Source organism: Hyalella azteca, unplaced genomic scaffold (genome assembly GCF_000764305.2).
Source record: "Hyalella azteca isolate HAZT.00-mixed unplaced genomic scaffold, Hazt_2.0.2 contig7388, whole genome shotgun sequence".
Classification (NCBI taxonomy): Eukaryota; Metazoa; Arthropoda; class Malacostraca; order Amphipoda; family Hyalellidae; genus Hyalella; species Hyalella azteca.
Window position 1 is genome coordinate 104,470 of NW_025937514.1, and position 22,439 is coordinate 126,908.

General features: G+C 40.4%; 2 protein-coding genes and 1 long non-coding RNA gene across 3 annotated transcripts in view; all 3 read right to left on the reverse strand.

Moving 5' to 3' along the window:
• Window positions 1-1,913: 1,913 nt before the first annotated feature.
• Window positions 1,914-8,999, reverse strand: LOC108683434 (thioredoxin-related transmembrane protein 1-like). Its single transcript, XM_018172746.1, has 4 exons — window positions 8,859-8,999; window positions 8,452-8,613; window positions 2,662-2,818; window positions 1,914-2,108 (listed from the first exon to the last, which is right to left on the reverse strand). The coding sequence occupies exons 1-4, from the start codon at window positions 8,987-8,989 to the stop codon at window positions 1,929-1,931; spliced, it is 630 nt and encodes a 209-aa protein (XP_018028235.1). The 5' UTR covers window positions 8,990-8,999; the 3' UTR covers window positions 1,914-1,928.
• LOC108683435 lies at window positions 4,877-7,552 on the reverse strand. The gene is made up of 4 exons (XR_001931612.2): window positions 7,508-7,552; window positions 7,049-7,132; window positions 5,680-5,785; window positions 4,877-5,367 (listed from the first exon to the last, which is right to left on the reverse strand). It is a non-coding gene; the product is annotated as an uncharacterized LOC108683435 (long non-coding RNA).
• Window positions 9,000-18,244: 9,245 nt separating the features above from the next.
• The window catches only part of LOC108683430, a 14,802-nt gene continuing 10,607 nt past the window's right edge, over window positions 18,245-22,439 (reverse strand). The window contains exons 6-9 of the mRNA XM_018172744.2: window positions 22,125-22,244; window positions 19,771-19,912; window positions 19,199-19,322; window positions 18,245-18,898 (exon numbers count right to left, since the gene is read on the reverse strand). Of these exons, the coding sequence (XP_018028233.2) occupies window positions 18,592-18,898; window positions 19,199-19,322; window positions 19,771-19,912; window positions 22,125-22,244 (693 nt within the window). The 3' untranslated portion in view covers window positions 18,245-18,591. The remainder of the gene's footprint in view (window positions 18,899-19,198; window positions 19,323-19,770; window positions 19,913-22,124; window positions 22,245-22,439) is intronic.

Here is a 22,439-nt window from a genome sequence, read left to right on the forward strand (position 1 = left end):
CGCACATCATTCGTGCCCTCCTCGCAGGCTCACACATTCGTCCCCCGTACGCACTTCTGCGTCACTATGCCTACCGTGTACACACCACATTCCATGTGCACTATTGCCCTTGTACGCACCACATACTATGTGCAATTTGCGTCACTATGCCTACCGTGTACGTACTACATACCATGTGCACTATTGCGAAAATATCAAGTCTCATGTCCATGCCCACTAAGCGCACTTTCTACGTAGTGTACGAAAGTATAGAAATTGTAACAATCCTCACCGAACTCACATGAACTTGCCTCAGAACCTAAATGATATTAATTAAAGTTGAGCCCAACAGTTTACTCGCGTCATAAGGAAGACTAAATTTGCTTAACTCATAGAAGACGAACTTACGGTGCGAATAGAGGACTACGGTAGCATCTTCAGGGAGCGGGGTGACCGCACTTTATGGTGTGTAGCCGGGATACACCAGGGGTGTGTTATCAACTTATCACCGAACCCATACGCGTATTATTCCAATAAACGATACAAGGGAAATGCACCCATAGATTCCTCATTCAAAATACCACCGAATAGAGATCATCAGAATGCCGGGCATTGTTAATGCCCATTAGAAAATGTGCAAGATAAATTAATAATGTGCAAGACTAAGATACTAGGAAAATAAATTGAAGTAAATTTAAGACAATCGGCCTAGTTTCATGAAGTGACAGCAAAGGTTTTAATCGAGAAGCTGGTTGCGACCACTGAGTATTTAAGTGCATTACTCACCATTAACAGCGAAAGTAATTAATGCAAATCTGTCATCATCCTCATTAAGATCGTTTCTCAATAAAAAATGCCACTAATTCCTTCAGCGATGAGAACTGAAGGACGAGGCTTACCGGAGTTCACAGCAGGTTTCATCTAACAAGACAAGTTTACTTCTGTTGATAAGTGATGCAGCGCCTAGGTCTGCTACTACCCAAACGCTAACCAAGCTTACTAAGCTTGTGTACGTTCAAAAGCAGGCAGCTAAAACCTCTTTAATTCACCAGTATCCTACTTGAATTGCATCAACTCAGCCATGATGAAGGACGTGATAGCGGCCACGTCTCTATTTGTTCTGTAACATCGCTTCCCTCATTCAAGTTCGGTATAAAATGCTCTTCTCGCTGTCATTCATAAGAAAATAGTACATTAAGTACTAAAGTACAAAATAAAGCATCGTTAGACAACAGTACAGCCACTTCCCTAGCGGCTATCCACACAGCCTAGTTACTTGCTCCGCACCTCTCGCCACTAGTCACTAGCTACTCCTCACACAAAAATCACAAACGCTTTACTAGTCACTAGCATAGCTCTGAAGGTCGTCACTAGTCACTAGCCATCCCTCCACCTCGTCACTAGTCCTTAGACCAGCCCTGCAAGTCTTTACTAGTCAACCCTCAACGCTGTAACTAGTCACTAGCCATCCCTCCACCTCGTCACTAGTCCTTAGACCAGCCCTACAAGTCTTTACTAGTCAACCCTCAACGCTGTCACTAGTCACTAGCCATCCCTCCACCTCGTCACTAGTCCTTAGACCAGCCCTGCAAGTCTTTACTAGTCAACCCTCAACGCTGTAACTAGTCACTAGCCATCCCTCCACCTCGTCACTAGNTGTATTCATCAAGTGATGGGTGATCATACTCGTGTATTCATCAAGTGATGGGTGATGGTACTCGTGTATTCATCAAGTGATGGGTGATGGTACTCAGGTATTCATCAAGTGATGGGTGATGGTACTCGTGTATTCATCAAGTGATGGGTGATGGTACTCATGTATTCATCAAGTGATCATATGAACGCAAAGCACGGCATGTGAGCTGGAAAAATAAGGAGCATTAATTAATTTACAATGGTTTGAAATTTTTGAATCAAAGCATATAGGTTCTCACCAGTTCCACAGGTTCTCACCAGTTCCACAGGTTCCCACCAGTTCCACAGGTTCTCACAGTTTCATAGGTTCTTACCAGCCCTATGAGAGCTCCCACAAGGATGGTGCAGACAGCAAAGATGAGGTAAGAACCCCACTCAGGCAGGCCATAGTCCTTGACCAGCGTGGAGTGTACGCTCCTCAGAACCATTGACAACTGTCAACAAATAAATCAAATATAGATCAAGTCTAAAGTGAAAACATACTAATCACTGCACGATTCAGTTGGAAGTACAAAAAAGTGATGTTGACATTATAAACAAAATATGCTACACTGAACAAGGAATGTAAGTATATCTAATCTGTTGTCCACAAAGCTGTCACCTAAATAAATCATGAACTACAGAATCAGCTTCATGTTATAATTGGAATTATTGCGATAATAAAGGCTTGATGGTGAGGCTTAGTGTTAAATATATAATATCTTTGATCGAGTCTTCCTATACATCATGGAATCCCAGTTGTAGATGGATAGATTTCAAGTTTATTTCTGATCTGTAGTAATTAAAATCGTTTATAATACTTTGCTAGGTATGCATACATGTATCTATATGAATTATTATTATATGAATGTCAAATTCATCATCTCTAACAATTAAAGAATGATTGATTATTAATATAAATTACACAGGAGTTTTAAAAAGCAGCCACTTTATCAAGATGTTTTTCTAAAATAAAAATGAATTGATGTTATTCAAGATCTATCTCACTTTGAAGAACTGTGACACAACGCCCATCTGGTATGACCCAGGGCTCTTCCAGGTGGGAATTTCCTCAGCCTCGACCCACTTCTTGTCCTCCACGAAGCTGAGGAGCTGATCCTTGTCCCGAGGCCCTCGGTACAGCCTGAACACTCCGTCCTTCACACTGCAAATAACATAATCTAATAACCTCTGTTGCCTCCATCCTTAATGTTAAAAATAACAAGAACTAATAAAACTCCAACCTTCATATTATAAATAACAAGAACCAAAAACACTTCAACCCTTATAGGTATTATAAATAATAAGAACCCATAACACTTCAACCCTTATATTATAAATAACAAGAACCAATAACACTTCACCCCTCATATTATAAATAACAAGAACCCATAACACTCCAACCCTTATATTATAAATAACAAGAACCAATAACACTTATAATCAATGCCAGTGACCCAGTGTATTATATAAATTGAAACACAAAGATAAGGACTCTTTGGCCAACAGTCCAACTCCAACAGGCCATTTTAAGGCCAACACCATCTTCATTCTTCTATCAACTGCAATGCTCTCTTAAATGACTCCTCGGAATATATCCTATATATGGTACAGAATCAATTTAGGCCTACGGCTACGCCTACCTATGTTTATTGATGGGCATATTGTCTGAAAAAAGAAGAAAAATCTGTTAATCTAAACATTTATTGGCTGGCCAAAGTCACCTCTTCAGTCTTCATCTGCATGAGTGAAGGCAGCGAGTCCACATTTTGGAAAATTCTACCTGATATTTTATAGGTATTGTAAATTTTTGGGGGGTTCCATTAAAAATTTCCGATGCCAACTGCCAAAAACGGATTTCAGATTCTTAATCTACACCCCAAAAAACATATACCTAATTAGAAAAACCTTTTTTTGGATGCACTTAATGAGTTAGCTAATCAGACGATCTAAAGTAATACCAAATTTGTAATCAGTAATGACATCAGTGATCAGAGTATCAGACTCTCTGACTCCAGTCTCCAGACTGGCAGTGGCAGAAGGAGCTTCTGAGCTAGTCTGCAGGCTGTCTGCTAGATTGAGCACTGACGCCACTGAGCAGTTGACTGAGTTGAGCAGTGCAGTACCATCTCATCTGTTAAAAAATTCTGTTTAGACCACTAAGACCAGTGCAATGGTGACTCATTGAGAGAAGAATAAGAAATATTTTCATAAATAAACTACCATTCTATAAGTTAGAGGCAAGAATAAAGCTCATCAATCCTTCATATTATCATATACTTGTCTGCCGAGTGCCGACATACCTATCTAAAACAATGCGATCGTCTGGGTAATATTAATAAGAATTTCACAACTTACTCCCACCGTCCCACGCTTAAACGCCCGGAACTGACAAGTAAGAACTGCTTGATCTTGATCTTCTACTAGTTGACGGCGTGTTCCACCAGAGACGATTCTCGCCGTAATCTGCTTATTTATTAAGTCTCAGTTCTGGAATCGACGAGTTTTGCCGATGAATTCTTCAACAGCTTTGCAGATGTGCGGCCAGGCAGGGCAGTTGGAGGTGTCTCCTCCCAGCAGTGAAGCAGTGCAGAGTGTATGAACTCCATGCGAGTTTACTTGGCGACGCAGTTGCGCACGGTCTTCTTCAAACTCCATGCAAGAGATGAGATAATGATGCGAGGTTTCTGGGGTGTTGCATGAGGGGCACAGCGGAGAGGGGGCTTGGCGGATTTGGTAGAGGGCCTTGTTCAGCGGAGCTGTGCCAAGGCGGAGTCTTGCAAAGAGGGTCTCATTTCGACGAGTCTGTAGCTTGCGGAAAGACCATGGTCGCACTGATGGTTTGATTGTTCCCAGGGCAAATTGGCCACGAATTGATGTCCACTTAGCTTGCCAAAAGTTCCAGGCTCCCTTCTGTACTATAGACTTGAGTTCAGAGAATTCGAATGGTATGTCTGCCAGTGGGTCGTCAGACGTTGCTGCCTGCTTAGCGATTCTGTCTGCCGCCTCATTGCCCTGTATGCCCGAGTGACTTGGTATCCACTGGAAATGCACTTCTCCCCTTGGAAGTTGAAGGAGATTATGGTGAATAGTGGCAATAAGATGTGAATAGCTCCTGGGGAATGGTTGCATTAGGAGCTGTAGTGAAGATAGACTGTCCGTGCAAATCAGTGCTGGGTGAATGCGGTTGTCCAATAGGTATTTCACAGCTTGTAGGATNCACCAGTATCCTACTTGAATTGCATCAACTCAGCCATGATGAATGACGTGATAGCGGCCACGTCTCTATTTGTTCTGTAACATCGCTTCCCTCATTCAAGTTCGGTATAAAATGCTCTTCTCGCTGTCATTCATAAGAAAATAGTACATTAAGTACTAAAGTACAAAATAAAGCATCGTAAGACAACAGCACAGCCACTTCCCTAGCGGCTATCCACACAGCCTAGTTACTTGCTCCGCACCTCTCGCCACTAGCTACTCCTCACACAAAAATCACAAACGCTTTACTAGTCACTAGCATAGCTCTGAAGGTCGTCACTAGTCACTAGCCATCCCTCCACCTCGTCACTAGTCCTTAGACCAGCCCTCCAAGTCTTTACTGGTCTACCCTCAACGCCGTCCCTAGCCACTAGTCAGCTCTTCGGTGTCTTCGCTTGCGAACTTCGCCGCCATCGTCGGCGGATGCCGCGCCGTCCTCGGGCTGACTGCCTGCATCTGTAGAGGGCAATAGATTATAGGTAGAACGGCATCAGCAAATTTCTTTTTTTATTGCCCTGCTTGAGCCGCAAGTTCACCATGAATCTAAAAGCATTTAAAAAAACGAAAAATGATGTGCATGACACATCATATCTGCAACTAAGAAATTTTAAAGACAAAACTTTTCAATATGAACTGTGGAGCATTTCTGCAAGGCGTTTGCGAAATGTTTCTTTTTTTGTCGAATTACATACGGAATTACGACTGTTTCACTATTTCGTCAGCCTAAGCTTGGCACATCATATTCCAGCGCGGGGCAGGCGCTCTCACCTTCTTCTTGACTGGACGCTTGGGCACTGGCGTCTTGTTCCTCGTCAGTAGGAGTCTCCTTGTCCTCAGTGTGGTCTTCCTTGCGGTCCTCAATGAGGTCCTCCTCCTGCGAATGAGACATCATCAAACAACGATATGCTTTATATTCTAGGGTATTAGGGAGCACATAAACATGAAGGGTACATAGAGGACCGCAATACAAATTCATTAAATGCTTTACTTAACCGGCTAATTCAAGTAATTTCTATGCCAATGTAACTAATAAAAGCTAAGTTTAGAAATAAAAACCATATGGACTCAATTGTAGAGAAATTAATGAAATAGTACCAAGCATTTACATGGGCTGGATGCAATAAGGGAAACTCCTAACATTTTGAGATCATTATTTTCAAGATGTTATAAACAATAAAAACTTGACGTATTGAAATGGTTTATTGTTTGATATTTCTGTTAATTGATATTTTATGCTTTCACCGAGTTTTTTAGAAAACTTTTCTGGTTATAACTTTATAAAAAATGGCAAGTCTTTCTGATTTTTGAAGAAGCATATTGTTGGAGCTCGTATGGCAGGTGTTATTCAAACACGAACAATTCACAAGTTGTATGAATCAATACCTCATAGAACTGAGGCTGTAAATGTAGCAAAAGGTTGACCTTCTCCATACTAGAATATATTTTGTTGATTTTTTTGAGGCGTTGTCCTTGTTTTGTCAAGGCCCTGTATACTATGCAATCGAATCATATTATTAATCACAATACAATAATAATATCATTAATTATAATATCATTAATGTCTACAATCAGGAATTACAACAAATATTCTCAGACAGTGTGTGGTGTGAACAGATGCCACCTGAAACCACACTTTCTGGATAAAAACAATAAATAATTAGTTTAAAACTTATAAATTTGTATACGCACAAAATCAAATTGGAAATAACAGCTGGAGCCGTCCATTCAGCTCGAAGCTTATTAGAACCGACCGATCTCGTCTCACAGCAACTAAAACACCGATCCGGATACAGTGAGCCGGAGTCCATTAATAAGAGCCGGCAGATCTCATGACACGAGCAGGAGAACAACAACTTAGGAGGCGCGGGTTCTAGGGCATGACACACCCGGGGGAACAGCAACTTCAGGAGGCGCGGGTTCTTGGGCATGACACACCCGTCGGAACAGCAACTTTGGAGGCGTGATTTCTTGGGCATGACACACTCGGGGGAACAGCAACTTAGGAGACGCGGGTTCTTGGGCATGACACACTCGGGGGAATAGCAGCTTGGGAGACGCGGGTTCTTGGGCATGACACACTCGGGGGAACAGCAACTTAAGAGGCGCGGGTTCTTGGGCATGACACACGCAGGCTCACCGTGTCGTCGATGTGTTGGGCCATGGCGGACGTGGCAGTCACAGGCTTCGGGGGGAACAGGAAGTCGATCACGCACACCAGCAGCTGCGGACCACAGAAGTTATGGGTGATGGTACTCATGTATTCATCAAGTGATGGGTGATGGTACTCATGTATTCATCAAGTGATGGGTGATGGTACTCATGTATTCATCAAGTGATCATATGAATGCAAAGCACGGCGTGTAAACTGGAAAATAAAGAGCATTACTGTAATTAATTTACAACAATGGGTTGTAAAATTTTGAATCAAAGCGTATGTGTTTTCACCAGTTCCACAGGTTCTCACCACTTCCACAGGTTCCCACCAGTTCCACAGGTTCTCACCAGTTCCACAGGTTCCCACCAGTTTCACAGATTCTCACCAGTTACACAGGTTCCCACCAGTTCCACAGGTTCTCACAGTTTCATAGGTTCTTACCAGCCCTATGAGAGCTCCCACAAGGATGGTGCAGACAGCAAAGATAAAGAACCAATAACACTTCACCCCTCATATTATAAATAACAAGAACCCATAACACTCCAACCCTTATATTATAAATAACAAGAACCAATAACACTTTACCCCTCATATTATAAATAACAAGAACCCATAACACTTCAACCCTTATATTATAAATAACAAGAACCAATAACACTTCAACCCTCATATAATATATAACGAGAACCGATAACACCCCAACCCTCATATTATCTATAACAAGAACCAATAACACTAAGTAAATCACCAACTTGACACACAATAATAATTCATCATTAGCACTACAATATATTTAACTCTAATGATACAAGTAACAAAACCACTAAAGTTCCAGCCATAGTGTTATAAATAACAGTCAGTTCATCACTGTAAATAACTCTGTCCATAAATCTTTGTTCATACGTGGAAACCACACAATGACACTCCATACCTTCTTTAAAATTCAACTCTATATAACCAACACATCTCCATCAACCTTTCAGAGAACATACACTCACAGAAATGTGTGAAACTTTGTTCAATAACAATGTACTTTTTGCCCTTTAGTGGGTCATGCTTATCCAGTTTAGCCTGTCATTAGTGCTATGTCTGCTCACTATTTGTGCTGTTGGTAAGACACTATTTTAGTGTCAGTATTTGGACAATTTTACCCATTCGTTATTCTGAGTGTAGGCAATTACAATTCAATGAAATTGGAACAGCACAGCTGATCAAATGGAGATCACAGGATATAATAATACAAGAAGAATAAGTCAGACAATATTATCTTCCAGAATATAGTCAATGACTCTTATTTAATACAATGTTCTTTATTATATGCAGCCATTCTCATGCTTGCATATATGAAATAACCAACTCAGTAAAATCTATCTTAATAAACTTACTGGAATATTGTGGGCAGGGCCGTGACCATGAAGCGTCCTGACAAGCCAGGTGAGTCGGTGACATCAACCTGGGCAACATTGATGCCCAAGTCTTTGCTCCAACCGGAGAACTCATTCCAGATGGGCTGCAGTGCTTTGCATGCTGGACACCATGATGCAAAGCTGAAAAAATGCACTATGAATGTGAAAAAATTCTCATTTTAAATAATAAATTATTTCAAAATCAAAATGCCTGTTTGGCTCATTTAAGCATCAAATTTAATACTTTTTTTTTTATCTCAAATCAGTTTATACAGTGGTGTTCAATGGGCTTAGGAGTAGGTATATATGAAGCATTACTGAATGAGTTAGAAATTAATCAAATTATGCTATAACAATTGATTTGCTTATTGTATGTTCATACTCACAACTCAACCATCCATTCTCCCTCCAGCATAAGATGCCAATTATCTTCATTGAGTTGAATAAGTGAATTTGATGCACCAGTCACACATGATACAGCCCATACCAATAGCAAAGATCTTAATAAGGACTTCATTATTAAAAACCTGAAAGAAAACAAGTAATTTAAAATGAATCAAGTAGCAATAAACAAGACAGGGTTGCTATTAGGAAACAAGACACTAGGCAGGGTGGCCCAGCGGTTAAAGTTCAGAGTACCAGGATTGGAGCAGAGAGGCGCGGGTTCGATCCCAGCTCTGTGCGCCAGTTTCTGGTCAGAATCGGCAAGGAGGCCGGGCGGTTAAGCACAGCAGAATTGTAACAATGAGTTGCGAGTTCCAGACCGCAAAAAGCTGTGAATGTTCTGCGATGTTAAGAATTGGCAACAGGCCTCTGGCCTACTAAACGCTGAAACTGCTATTATTATTATAAGACATTTTTCACTTCAGAAACTTGACAATTTCTTGCATAAATTCATGCTCACCAACCCAAATCCATCAGAATAGTTTGTTTATTCAAAGAATTTCTGCCATCAATGACACACAAGTTGCCACTCACAAGATACTGCACTTATCTCACTGCTTGTCTCTAAAAACAATATAATATTGGTCTGAACTATTATTTGTATGGTTCAATATTTGCATAATGATTACAGAGCAGTTTTGGTTGCACTAGAAAGAAGCGGTTAGGTTTTGTCTATAAAATAGATTGTTTGCGTTAGAAGCAGGCACAGCAAGTGCTGTAGACTTTATTGACTTAGATTTGATGGTAGCTAACCAACCTTTTCTATATTATGATTATCTACCAATCTAAACATAACTTGGTAATATGAAATTAGACCATTCTAATACTAATAGAGATATACTAAATTATATATCATAGTCAAATAAGGCATGGCAAGAAAAGACTAAAAAACATTCAAAATTTTGCTTAGAGTAAGTTTTCATGTTTTTAGTTTTGAAGTTTGTAAGTATAATTTATGTTAGATATTTTTTATGTACATTGTATTATGAAAATTGGACTATTTGTATTCCAATATTCATTTGTGAGCTCTACATTTGTTAATGGTTAATGCAAAGCATTTTTGTAGCTAGTCTACGCCTACCAGTACCATCAAATGGAGTAATAAGGGACAAGCAGGGTAAATCGGGACAGTCATCTCACATTTTGTAGAAATGTAGCATCTAATCTAATCAAAATATTGCAAAAATAAAAATAGTGGCGTCAAGTTCAACACTTTTACTATCTATGTATCATAAAGCAAGTCAAGAAATTGAACATTTACTACCTCTAAAAAATCCCCCCCCCCAAAAAAGTGTTAAAGCGAGATTTTAAAAAGGGACCATTGCTAAGGTTTGTAACAAAAAAAATATTTGTCATATAAAAAAATTCTACTCACATAAAAGTTGCACACAGGTATTGGCTTGAAAACATGATTGACGGCATTTACGTATCTCATTAAAAAAAATTGCGGCCTCTTCCGCAATACAGGGCAATAAGGGACACCCCTTAAAACTTATTTACAGTAGAACCTTGATTAGCAAATGCTGCAGTTAACAAAAAAGTCAATTAACAAAAAAAAAGTTTGATCACATTTATCTTGCTCAGAACCAATAAAACTTAAAACAACTTTCGGAACATGACACATGTTTTTATTGTAATATTACAACGCACGGCTGACGGCGCAGATTGATAAGATGACAATATAAATTCCCGCCCACCTGGCACATCTTCCTGACCATGGATGATAACTGACTAATTATTATATTGAGGTCTTTTGGAATCAAATCAAGCAGAAGAGTATAATCAGTTGCAAATACTGGAATATCAAACTAAGATCAGGTAGATCCTGAAGAACAATTTAATGTTTAATGCATACCAAAGTGGACATTTGGCAGAAGCCACACTGCCACAGGCAAATACTGAATTGGACAAAAATGCTGTGAATCTGGCCGATTTCACCCATTCCTTTTCCTAATTTCTTTAATGAAGTTTAAGAAAAATGGCCCAATGCTTCAAATTGGCTTACACATATGTATTTTTTGTTTCATTCACAGGTAATGGCCAATTACCAAGTTACCAACCAAACTGGTACAAGAACCAAAAAGACTTAATATGAAAAATATTTATAATTTGTCATGCAATTTTAACATTTGTTAATTTGATTGATATTCAATAGCTTTGAAGACTGATTTATTATCAAATTCAAAGCTATCATTTCATCAATGGCATAGGGTTTCACACTCACAGTCCAGAAATTGAGCAATGGGCAATGAGCACTGGGCAGAGGCGCAGAGCTACAGAAGGCTAGATGCTAGAAATTAGAACTAGAAGCCACTGTACAGGATTGGAATTTTCCTAACCTCCTAGGTACTTGTTTCTGAAATTTTGTGGCTCCAATGGGACAAATTTTTTATACACTTGGAATATTGCGGCCTGATCGTGCAATATTGTATACAATTAGATAGGAAGTAATACATCTGGCAGAAATCTGACAGTTCTGGAAATGGCGGGAAAGCTTTAGTTGCGGCCCTAAAGGTAGATGTTTCCCACAATTGAAGTCACACACCACTCACCACGTCACCAGCAATAGAATCAATTTTACCTGTTCTGTTCATAATTCACATTGCCCTTTGCCGGGGCCCCTTCCCTACTTTCATGAAAGAGAAAGTACCATTAACAGGGGTGACTTTGGCCTAATTTCACTAGTTTCCGCCAATCAAATTCCTACAAAATAGTAATGAGGCACTGCTGGTGATTGTAAATTTGTAAATATATTAATGAAATGTTAAATGTTTTTCTTTAAATATGTCATGTCTAACTTATGTCACTAATAGTTTCATAATTTATTTTTTAAATTAGCTGGGTGGCCAATGTCACTCCGCAATGGGAATGGGCAATGGGGTGACTTTGGCCACATGTGTTAAAACACAGTAAAAATGTGGTAAAATGATTTTGTGGCCAAAGTCAACATTAGCAGGGGCCATGGTGACATGGGCCACGTAGGGTATTTTAAAAAATAATAATCAATGCCAGTGACCCAGTGTATTATATAAATTGAAACACAAAGATAAGGACTCTTTGGCCAACACCATCTTCATTCTTCTATCAACTGCAATGCTCTCTTAAATGACTCCTCGGAATATATCCTATAGGGTAAACACGGTATATTCCGACACATTAAGGATGCATCGAGAAATGAAAAACTATAAAAAAAAAACGTATGCGTTACGTAAGTTCTGTTGCCTTCACATGACTCTCAAAACACTTCGCTACGCGTCAGCAACGATGAAACGTCACAAAATGTTGCCATATTTATTAAAAAGCCTTTAGAATGGAAACCTACCAAATCCCTATATTCCGTCACTTTGTGTGGCAATATTCGACACGTGGTGAGTCGTATTGCGTCAGCGCTTCAAATTTAACTGATACGTATTGCCGACATCCACGTGCTCGAATTCCGTTGGCTGTGTGAGCTCACTGAGCTGTATTGGGATACAACACGGCTTTGAATTAGAACACTAACGAATATTGAACACTACTTAATTACATTTTAATTAACAGCTATTAGGCTTTTAATTAAGCAAATTTCAATTTTTGTACAAAGCTTTGAACGATCTGTGTGTGTCCAATTCAAGTTGTGTCGGAATTAGTTTTGATGTGTCTAAATCCAACATCTCAACTTAATCATCTATTAATTTATTTACGACTTGAAATCAGCGAATACAAGTATACTTAAAGGATTCCTAATATATTCACAGACGTATTTAAAAGTCTCAAACCATAATATTCTTCCTATAAAAACAGTTATTCACTATTTGGTAGAGCCATGTCAACTGTCAAATTTGACACATTTTTCGATGATCTCACCACGTGGCATGCATTGTCTCTCTTTGGATCTCAATATTTTCCCACTAGATGGCCAAGACCTAGTGTTTTGGACTTTTGGCAGTATTTTGACTCGCAAATGCATGACGTCAGCATTTCAACCATCAACAAACGCATGGAACTAAAACAAAGCTTAATATAAAGGAAAAGCTGGAGAGGTGACGGAATTACCTAGTACCTACGATGTCGGAATATACCGCGTTTACCCTATATGGTACAGAATCGATTTACCTATATTTATTGATGGGCATATTGTCTGAAAAAAGAAGAAAAATCTGTTAATCTAAAGTCTAAACATTTATAAGCTGGCCAAAGTCACCTCTTCATCTGCATCTGATAGTAGGCCTAGTGGCAAACCAGAGCTTTTTTTAGAATCAGTTCATTTTTAATTTCTTTATTTGCTCAAGATTTTAACCAATTTTTTAAGTATTAATGATAATGCTGGTATGGTATCCAATCACTATCCAACTATCCATGATACTTTGCTGGTCTACTAATTGTACTCAAAAATGAACTTGAGGTTGACTGGTAGAGGGAGAGTCTAAAAAACTCTCTGCTTTGTCACTATGCAGTGAAGGCAGCGAGTCCACATTTTGGAAAATTCTACCTGACATTTTATATTGTAAATTTTTGGCGGGTTCCATTAAAAATTTCTGATGCCAACTGCCAAAAACGGATTTCAGATTCCTAATCTACACCCCAAAAAACATATAATTAAAAAAAACTTTTTTTTTTATGCACTTAATGAGTTAATCAGACAATCTAAAGTAATACCAAATTTGTAATGACATCAGTGATCAAAGTATCAGACTCTCTGACTCCAGACTGGCAGAAGGAGCTTCTGAAGTTCTGAGCTAGTCTGCAGACTGTCTGCTAGATTGAGCACTGAGCAGTTGACTGAGTTGAGCAGTGCAGTACCATCTCATCTGTTAAAAAATTCTGTTTAGACCACTAAGACCAGTGCAATGGTGACTCATTGAGAGAAGAATAAGAAATATTTTCATAAATAAACTACCATTCTATAAGTTAGAGGCAAGAATAAAGCTCATCAATCCTTCATATTATCATATACTTGTCTGCCGAGTGCCGACATACCTATCTAAAACAATGCGATCGTCTGGGTAATATTAATAAGAATTTCACAACTTACTCCCACACTTAAACGCCCGGAACTGACAAGTAAAGAACTGCGAAGTGACAAACTGACAACGAAGTGCAACAACCCCTAGTCCCCTACACACGCTGTTGAGGGACGATTTGAAGCGCGTCGCAAGGAGAGGCTGTCAGATGAGCCTTAAAAATTATCAAGAACAGGATGCTCTTATGTTTAGATTAATAATTTTATTTGTTTGTATATGAAAGAAAATTCAAATATTTCAGCCGTTACTTTGAGTTTCAAAATGGCAAAATAAATCCAAACTCAATGAATGGTAGACAACACGTATTAGTTCTGTGGCAGACGCAACGTTAAATGAAAAAAAAAATTATCAGATTTTGTAGCATACAATTTACTATTAGCTGACAGAGTGTGACTTCAAAATGCCTGTGTGAGAAGTTCATTTTTCAACCAACCTGGCTTCGAACAGGCTCAGCTGAGTCAGCTCCCTCCTAACCGATTCGACACTTTCCCTCCTATGAGTTTCTTTACAAATTACCTAGGCCGAAATTTACTCCCTTCGTAAATGAGATGGCGATATGAATTTTCCCATGCTTACCCAGCTAATTATTTACAAACGGTGTACAGTAACAATAAATATTCTAACTTTGTATTAAAAGAGTTATGATGTGAGTTAATTTCAAGAAACTTTGAATGTTAATGTTCATCACCGCTGGCCATTTCTCGGCCACCTGGAAGCCGCCCGTTACCGCAAAAAAGGCTGGCTAAGATATCATATTACAATGACTACAAGCTCGAGGGTAGCGACTAGCCGAGCTAAGGGCAGATTGAGGATTTCGCACGATGGTGCGAATACCTCGCTCTATGACTTCGCAGCACTCAGACTACGAGCCTTATATGCTGGTAGTCTGAGTGCGGCGAGATGTTTGAAGACGTTCGCGTTTGAAGTCAGAGTGAGGATTTATTCAAACGTGGATGCTTCTTCTTTGGTGACTAAAACGTAGATCTGGATAGCCTGTAAATTAATGCAGTTAGTGTATAGCAACGCTGGTGCAGTGTCATTATTGCAGGTGTTTGAATAAAATTTGTGGGAAACGCCAATCAAATTAAAACTAAATATCCCCGAAATTTTCGTCCGTTTATGTTCATAAGTTAGTGTCGATCATTTAAGGCGATGTAATACTCAGCCGCGAACCCCCATCCTTTCTTTAAAAAATTAGATCTGATAGGCGTTCTAAAGACAACGTAAACTCAGAGAAATTTATGAAAGTTTGTCCATATAACGAAGCACTTTTGGATATCGTGTGTGTCATTCTGACTCATTTTCAGCCGGCAAAAGAGCGTATCAATCTTTTTTTGCCGATGCAGTCTGTGAGAAAATGTGTCAGAATTTGATGGCTCTTGCATTTTTCTGGATGACATCAGCAAACGTACAGCGACCGTGTACTTGCTGCCTCGGGAACCAATATTCTTCCTACGAGCTCGAAATTAACACGTTGACTACGAAGTGGTACATATGCGTACCACGAAATGTATTTCTCCAGGACGTAGTGGTACATAATTCAAATTGCCTTAAATCGGCCAAATCCGAGAACAAAAAAGGCCAAAAAAGGCCGATAACTCAATATATACTAATTTATTTGTAGGTTCCGCTATAAAAATTCCATTTATTTTCTTTTTGCAGTATTTAAAATTTAATTAGGAAGTACCTCTATCATAAATTTTAGCCGGCCAACGCAATTGAGAAAAACTAAATCACGGAATTTGTCCAGAGAAAAATGAACGTCTGGCAACCCTGTTTAAAAACAGTACAAAAAATAAAATAATAGTACAAGATGAAGCAATCGTAGTCAACGTGTCAACGTAAAAATAATGGTATGGTATAGCAGTCTTGAGGTCTTGGCATACACTCACAAGTCCGGTGAAAGGTAACGACTACGAGAGGTTAATAAGAGCGTAAAGGCAAACAGTGCTTTATTGTTGGCATCGAGGGGAGTACATAGAGTACTGATAAATCCAATACAATTACTGAAGAAGACAGCCTGGCTCACTGAGCAGTCACGCCTCAATTCAATTAGCAGCTCTTCTATTTGTTCCTGATCACTGGGACAATAATTAAAACACTGACCCATCATGACTATGAATCAAATGTAACTGATTAGCAAAACATCACATTTGTCAATAATTAAAATACATTGGCACGAGATAAGTGGGCAAAGGATAAGTGAGCCGAGAGAAATATGAAGATACGTGAGTTAAGAAGGCACGGTAAGTGGAAGACAGTGGAGGGTCATTAGGTACGAGGGGGGGGGGTTAAGTCAGATTTTTATTAAAACTCAAAAATTTTCTGAAACTCAAAAAATTCCCAAAACTAAAAAATTTCCCAAAAAGTCAAAAATTTCCCTGAACTCAAAAATTAGTCTGAGATTTTCCCTAAAACTCAGAAATTAGTCTTGACCCGCCCTATGATTATTAATAACTAATCTTAATAATTGACCCATCAACTGTCATCTATCTATTTATCACCCCCTCAGGGGGTTACATGAGCCCTGCAGGGGTTACCTGAGCCTTAGTTACCTGAGCCCTGCAGGGGTTACCTGAGCCCTAGTTACCTGAGCCCTGCAGGGGTTACCTGAGCCCTAGTTACCTGAGCCCTGCAGGGGTTACCTGAGCCCTAGTTACCTGAGCCCTAGTTACCTGAGCCCTAGTTACCTGAGCCAGGTGTTGCCTGAGGAGGGGAAGGAGGCGAGGGCGCGCGTGGGGAGGCTGTGGGGGCGGGCGAAGCGTGTCTCCTGCTCCCCGCACCCCCGCGCCTCGGGCCACGGCCGGAATGTGCTGCGATAACAGCGATAACAGCGATAACAGTCAGGGCGATTACAGTGATGACAGCGATAACAGTCAGGGGCGATAACAGTGATAACAGTCAGGGGCGATAACAGCGATAACAGTCACGGCGAAAACAGCGATAACAGTCACGGCGATAACAGCGATAACAGTTACGGTGATAACAGCGATAATAGTCAGGGCGATAACAGCGATAACAGTTACGGTGATAACAGTGATAACAGTTACGGTGATAACAGTGGTAACAGTTTCGGTGATAACAGTGACAACAGTTTCGGTGATAACATTGATAACAGTTACGGTGATAACAGCGATAACAGTTACGGTGATAATAGCGATAACAGTTTCGGTGATAACAGTGATAACAGTTACGGTGATATCAGTGATAACAGTCAGGGCGATAACAGTGATAACAGTAAGCGCGATAACAGTGATAACANGTACATTGCTGGCACTAGTGACGCAGTGACTGCCGACATATTACAAGCGGTTGATGCATATAAATAACGGCTAATTCAACAATAATAATGAACTCTATTTATTGCTAAAACGCAATCATCATGATCAAACTTAGTGATAATTAATGACAAACTAATTAACCAGAAAGTTAACCAGCTATAATTAAATGAATGAATACATTGTTCATTGTTCTTAAGAGTCAATAAATAAGTTACTATAAAATATATTTACGTTGTTGAATAAATAAAATCTTAATTTGGTTCATTAACTAAAAATAAAACAAAATCTTCAATATTAAAGCAACAAACACGATACACAACTCGGGGAAAGTTGAACGTAAACTTACACAACCTATAGACTAACAATAAAATATCTACGTATTTTTGGTGAAATAACCAACGTCGTTACGACACGCAACGCAACTTAAATTCCCCGGAAATATTCATCTTGACAATTAATTATTATTTTTAAAGCACTCCATTTACCATTAGTTACCGTATCTAGCTGTTATAGCGCTTGTCAAAAATCAAGGCCGGCGTCTAAGCCGGTCAAAAATTTTACTGGCGTTTATAAAGAGGCGTAATATTGTTATCGGACCACCACTTCAAGTTGTTATAATTTATTATATTAAATAGTTTTATATAAGCTACAGAATATCTTGGAATTTGGTATCGAGGAACAACTCTGCAGGACTTTCACGCCCAGCATTTAAATGCAGGATCAGAAAGTTTGTCGCCGAAAACACCGGCCAGCGGTCTCAAACTTCTTGATGAAGAAGGTATACGGCGATAAAGAAAACACTTGGTCGCTGACACGTCGATATAGTTTGTGGGCGGTCGACGTTGACGTTGCCATTAAGGGGAGAGTCTGGGGTAAAATTTATCTCGGCTATTCACAGACGGATCACTCTGAAACTTGGTACACATATGTAAAACAGAATTCTAAGACATTTTTGTTCGTGTGAATTTTTCGAAAAAAATGAAAGAAAACGTGAAATTATTAGAAAACGGCCAAAAAAGGGGGTACCGTAGAAATNGTCACAAGAAGTGAGACGTCGTCACAAGAAGTGAGACGTCGTCACGAGACCATCTAGCCTCGTTATCTGCCATGTACTGTCACGACCCACAGTCACCATGTGCCGTCGTTGGTAGGCGTCTATTATCGTACCGCCATATGCTGTTATCAATAACACTTCATCACCAACAGCAAATTCCAAGTTTACTCATCATGAGGGCCCAGCAGTCAGGGCACAGCAGGACCCGTCAAGTTACTCATCAGGAGGGCCCCCACGGTCAGGGCACAGCAGGACCCGTCAAGTTACTCATCAGGAGGGCCCCCACGGTCAGGGCACAGCAGGACCCGTCAAGTTACCCATCATGAGGGCCCCGCGGTCAGGGCACGGCGATGTTGGACTCAGGAGGACACCCGTCTCGGGCCACGTTACGGGCCTCGGCGTTGTCGTACCACTCGTAGTCCTGGACGGGCAGGGGGCGCTTGCCACCCGCCAGGAGAGCGGCGTCCAGCCTGGCAATGGCGGAGTACACGAGGCACTTGAGGTGCCACGGGAAGTAGTCGATGCCACTGACGGCGTGGCTGTCCCGACGGCGGAAGGCTCCATCGGGCTGCGTCAGGAGGCACTGCAGACGAGTCTCCGACACCGGGAACTTCAGGAACTCGAGGATGGCCGTGAGTTCGGCTCTGCCAGACCATAAATTATCATCATTAAAATGCAGTCGAAATCTAAGCAAGACGCCATATTAATCGTCTGGTCTTATAAGCCGTTATGACTCTAGCTGCCACTAAACGCCGAATTCTCTCTTGCCGAAATATAACCATGTCATATAAACATTGTAAGCTATAACTTATTGTCCAATCATAAAGGTGAAAGTTGCCTGCTACAGTGGCTTTAAGGAAAGAAGTAAAACTCTGTAATACCTTCAGTAACATTTATCAAATGAAAATACTGTACTTATTTCTAGCAAAATATATCTGACAAACCTGAGGTCGCGTTTGAGAGTCTCGTAGTGGGTGACGAATACGTCGGCTGCGGGACACTGCCTCACCCAGTCCGAGTAGAAGTTCTCCCAGAGCTGGATCTTGAGGGCGACGAAGTAGGCCCAGCCTGAGCAGGCGTGAGGGTGAGTACATTTAGGACATGAGGATGGGTTAACATGTGCATCGTCAAGACATGAGTATGCTTCACAGCATGAGAGTGGGGCAATATATAAACTCTGGGACATAAGCTTGAGCATGTAAACTTAGGGACATGGGGGATGTGGAGCATGTAAACTTTTGGACATGCCGGATGTCGAGTATGTAAATACATCTTCACCTGAGGGATAGTGAAGATGTAAATTTAGGGAGATCTGGAATGTTTAGCATGTAAATTTAAGGACACGACGGATGATGAGCATGTAAACAAACTTAAGGACATGAGTGCGGGTGAAAGCGTTCAATTAAGTACACACGGACTTGAAGTGGGACTTAAGTGGGAAGTTATGACACACAAAATCTGAATTATGAGCTAGAGTGGGGATCAGTTTCGTGGGGAAGGAACAAACTCCACAAACCTTTTCCCACGAATTGTGATTTTGGAGCAAAGCCTGTGTGTCCCCCAACGTCGAGGTGGCGGTGGGAGATGAGGGCCTTGAAGGGGTTACGGATCACGACGAGCCCTCCACACCCCAGCACGGTGAAGTGATTCCCCTGCAGCTGCAACAACAACAATATCAACAATTAGGGGCAGTGATTTTTAGAGGAAGAACAGATTTTTAGCATGAACAAATTCAGATTGTCATCTAATTTAAGAGTGGAGTTAAGGTTAACCTACTTGAAGTCCCATAGATACCAGCCAAGCCTGCACGAGGACTCGCGGCACTCAACACTCCCCTTAACTGACTGAAGGTAGTGATACAGATGGTACAAGGTGGTACACACGAAGAAACAGCTGGTACAAGGTAGTACACACGAAGAAACAGATGGTACAAGGTGGTACACACGAAGAAACAGCTGGTGCAAGGTGGTACACACGAAGAAACAGCTGGTACAAGGTCTGTCTCTTATACACATCTAGATGTGTATAAGAGACAGGNAGTTGCTGGATATTGTAGTGCTACGAGTAGAACAGAACTGTACTTAAGATGTACAGTGAACAATGCTGTACAGGTGGTGGGGATTACACAGGTGATACAGGAGATGGCTATTGCACAGGTGGTGTATGAGGTGGGAATTGCACAGGTGGGACAAAAGGTGGTTGTTCCGAACGAGCACTCCTGGAGTGAGCTATTGCGGGCAGGTAACGAAGTTGGGCAAAGGAAACCGTGAGATTTATTTCCTTATTTACAATTTCGTTAACTGAATGAAAGAGCTCAAGCCAGGTGTGAGATTTTGATTAGTTTGCGTTTTTAGCGCATTTTCTCATTTATGGAAAAAAAGGTGCTATTGTGCTCGCCATGTCCGTCCGTCCGTCTATCTGTCTGTCTGTCTGTCCGTCCGTGACTTCAAGTTTTCGTCGACGATAAAATGCGCTCTCTGTCACTCACTGCAATGAGTACTGAGTTATATTTTTCTGAGTTTGTAGAGTCTATTTAATGTTAGATGTTTTGGTAGTCAATATTTATTTGTGAGCTCTAAATTTCCAGTGCAGCGCGTTTTCGTAGCAAGTTTACCGCCCGTAGCTCTTATTTTTGATTCGAAATAGACTTTCACGATGACAAAATTTAATATTGAAGCGACGATAATTAATTAGATGATCAACTTTTGGGAAGCTTGAAGCTTTGAGTGAAATAAAGGAAATAATTAGTGTAAATCTGTTTTGTATCCTTGGCGACTGACTAATTATTATATCAATATTATTTTTTGAAGTAAGATCAAGCAGAAGAGTTTAACTTCTTGGAATTTCGAACGCCGGGATAGTGAACTGAGGTCGGGTAGATCCTGCATAGCAATTCAAGATTCAACACCGGGATTCTCGCTCGGAACAGTAAAATTCTTCTAATAACGGTCGATGACATGAAAAATAACGCAACTTCACGCGTACAATGCTAAGTTACTGCTAACGTGATAAAAAAATCATAGACCGCGTTCCAAAAAAACTTTCCTCAGCGCGTTTTAATTCTCTCAACGGCGGGGACAGCAACTCGGGTGTATAGAGCCCGACACAGTGTTAGTTGCACAGGTGGTATATGAGGTGGGTGTTGCACAGGTGGTATATGCGGTGGGTGTTGCACAGGTGGTATATGCGGTGGGTGTTGCACAGGTGGTATATGCAGTGGGTGTTGCACAGGTGGTGNTTTCCTATAACTGAAAAATTTCCCATAAGCCAAAAATATCCCAAACCTCAAAAATTTCCTAAAACTCAAAAATTTCCCAAAACTCAAAAATTTACCAAAACTCAAAAATTTCCTACAACTCAAAAATTTCCCAAAACTCAAAAATTTCCTAAAACTGAAAAATTTCCTATAACTGAAAAATTTCCCATAAGCCAAAAATTTCCCAAAACTCAAAAATTTCCTAAAACTCAAAAATTTCCCAAAACTCAAAAATTTACCAAAACTCAAAAATTCCCAAACCTCAAAAATTTCCTAAAACTAAAAAATTTCCTAAAACTCCAAAATTTACCAAAAGTCAAAAATTTCCCACAACTCAAAAATTTCCTATAACTCAAAAATTTCCTAAAACTGAAAAATTTCCTATAACTGAAAAATTTCCCATAAGCCAAAAATATCCCAAACCTCAAAAATTTCCTAAAACTCAAAAATTTCCCAAAACTCAAAAAGTTACCAAAACTCAAAAATTTCCTACAACTCAAAAATTTCCCTGAACTCAAAAATAAGTCTTTGAGATTTTCCCTAAATATTCAGAAATTAGTTTTGGCCTGCCCTAATAATTATTAATATATAATCTTAATAATTGATCCACTAACTGTCATCGTTCTGTTCACTACCTCTACAGGGGAGTTACCAGGGGTGTTACCTGAGCCCTGCATGGGGTTACCCGAGCCCTGCAGGGGGTTACCTGAGCCCTGCAGGGGGTTACCTGAGCCCTGCAGGGGGTTACCTGAGCCCTAGTTACCTGAGCCCTAATTACCTGAGCCCTAGTTACCTGACCCCTAGTTACCTGAGCCCTAGTTACCTGAGTCCTAGTTACCTGAGCCCTAGTTACCTGAGCCCTAGTTACCTGAGCCCTAGTTACCTGAGCCCTAGTTACCTGAGCCCTAGTTACCTGAGCCCTAGTTACC

What these genes read in the sequence shown, in the direction of transcription:
- LOC108683434 (XM_018172746.1), bottom strand. Translation starts at nt 8,989, where the DNA reads ATGAAGTCCTTATTAAGATCTTTGCTATTGGTATGGGCTGTATCATGT. An exon ending in GCCCTGCCCACAATATTCCA is followed by an intron (nt 2,819 to 8,451) that starts GTAAGTTTATTA and finishes TGTTATTTGCAG; the next exon opens with TGTGAAGGACGGAGTGTTCA. An exon ending in TTGTGTCACAGTTCTTCAAA is followed by an intron (nt 2,109 to 2,661) that starts GTGAGATAGATC and finishes ATTTGTTGACAG; the next exon opens with TTGTCAATGGTTCTGAGGAG.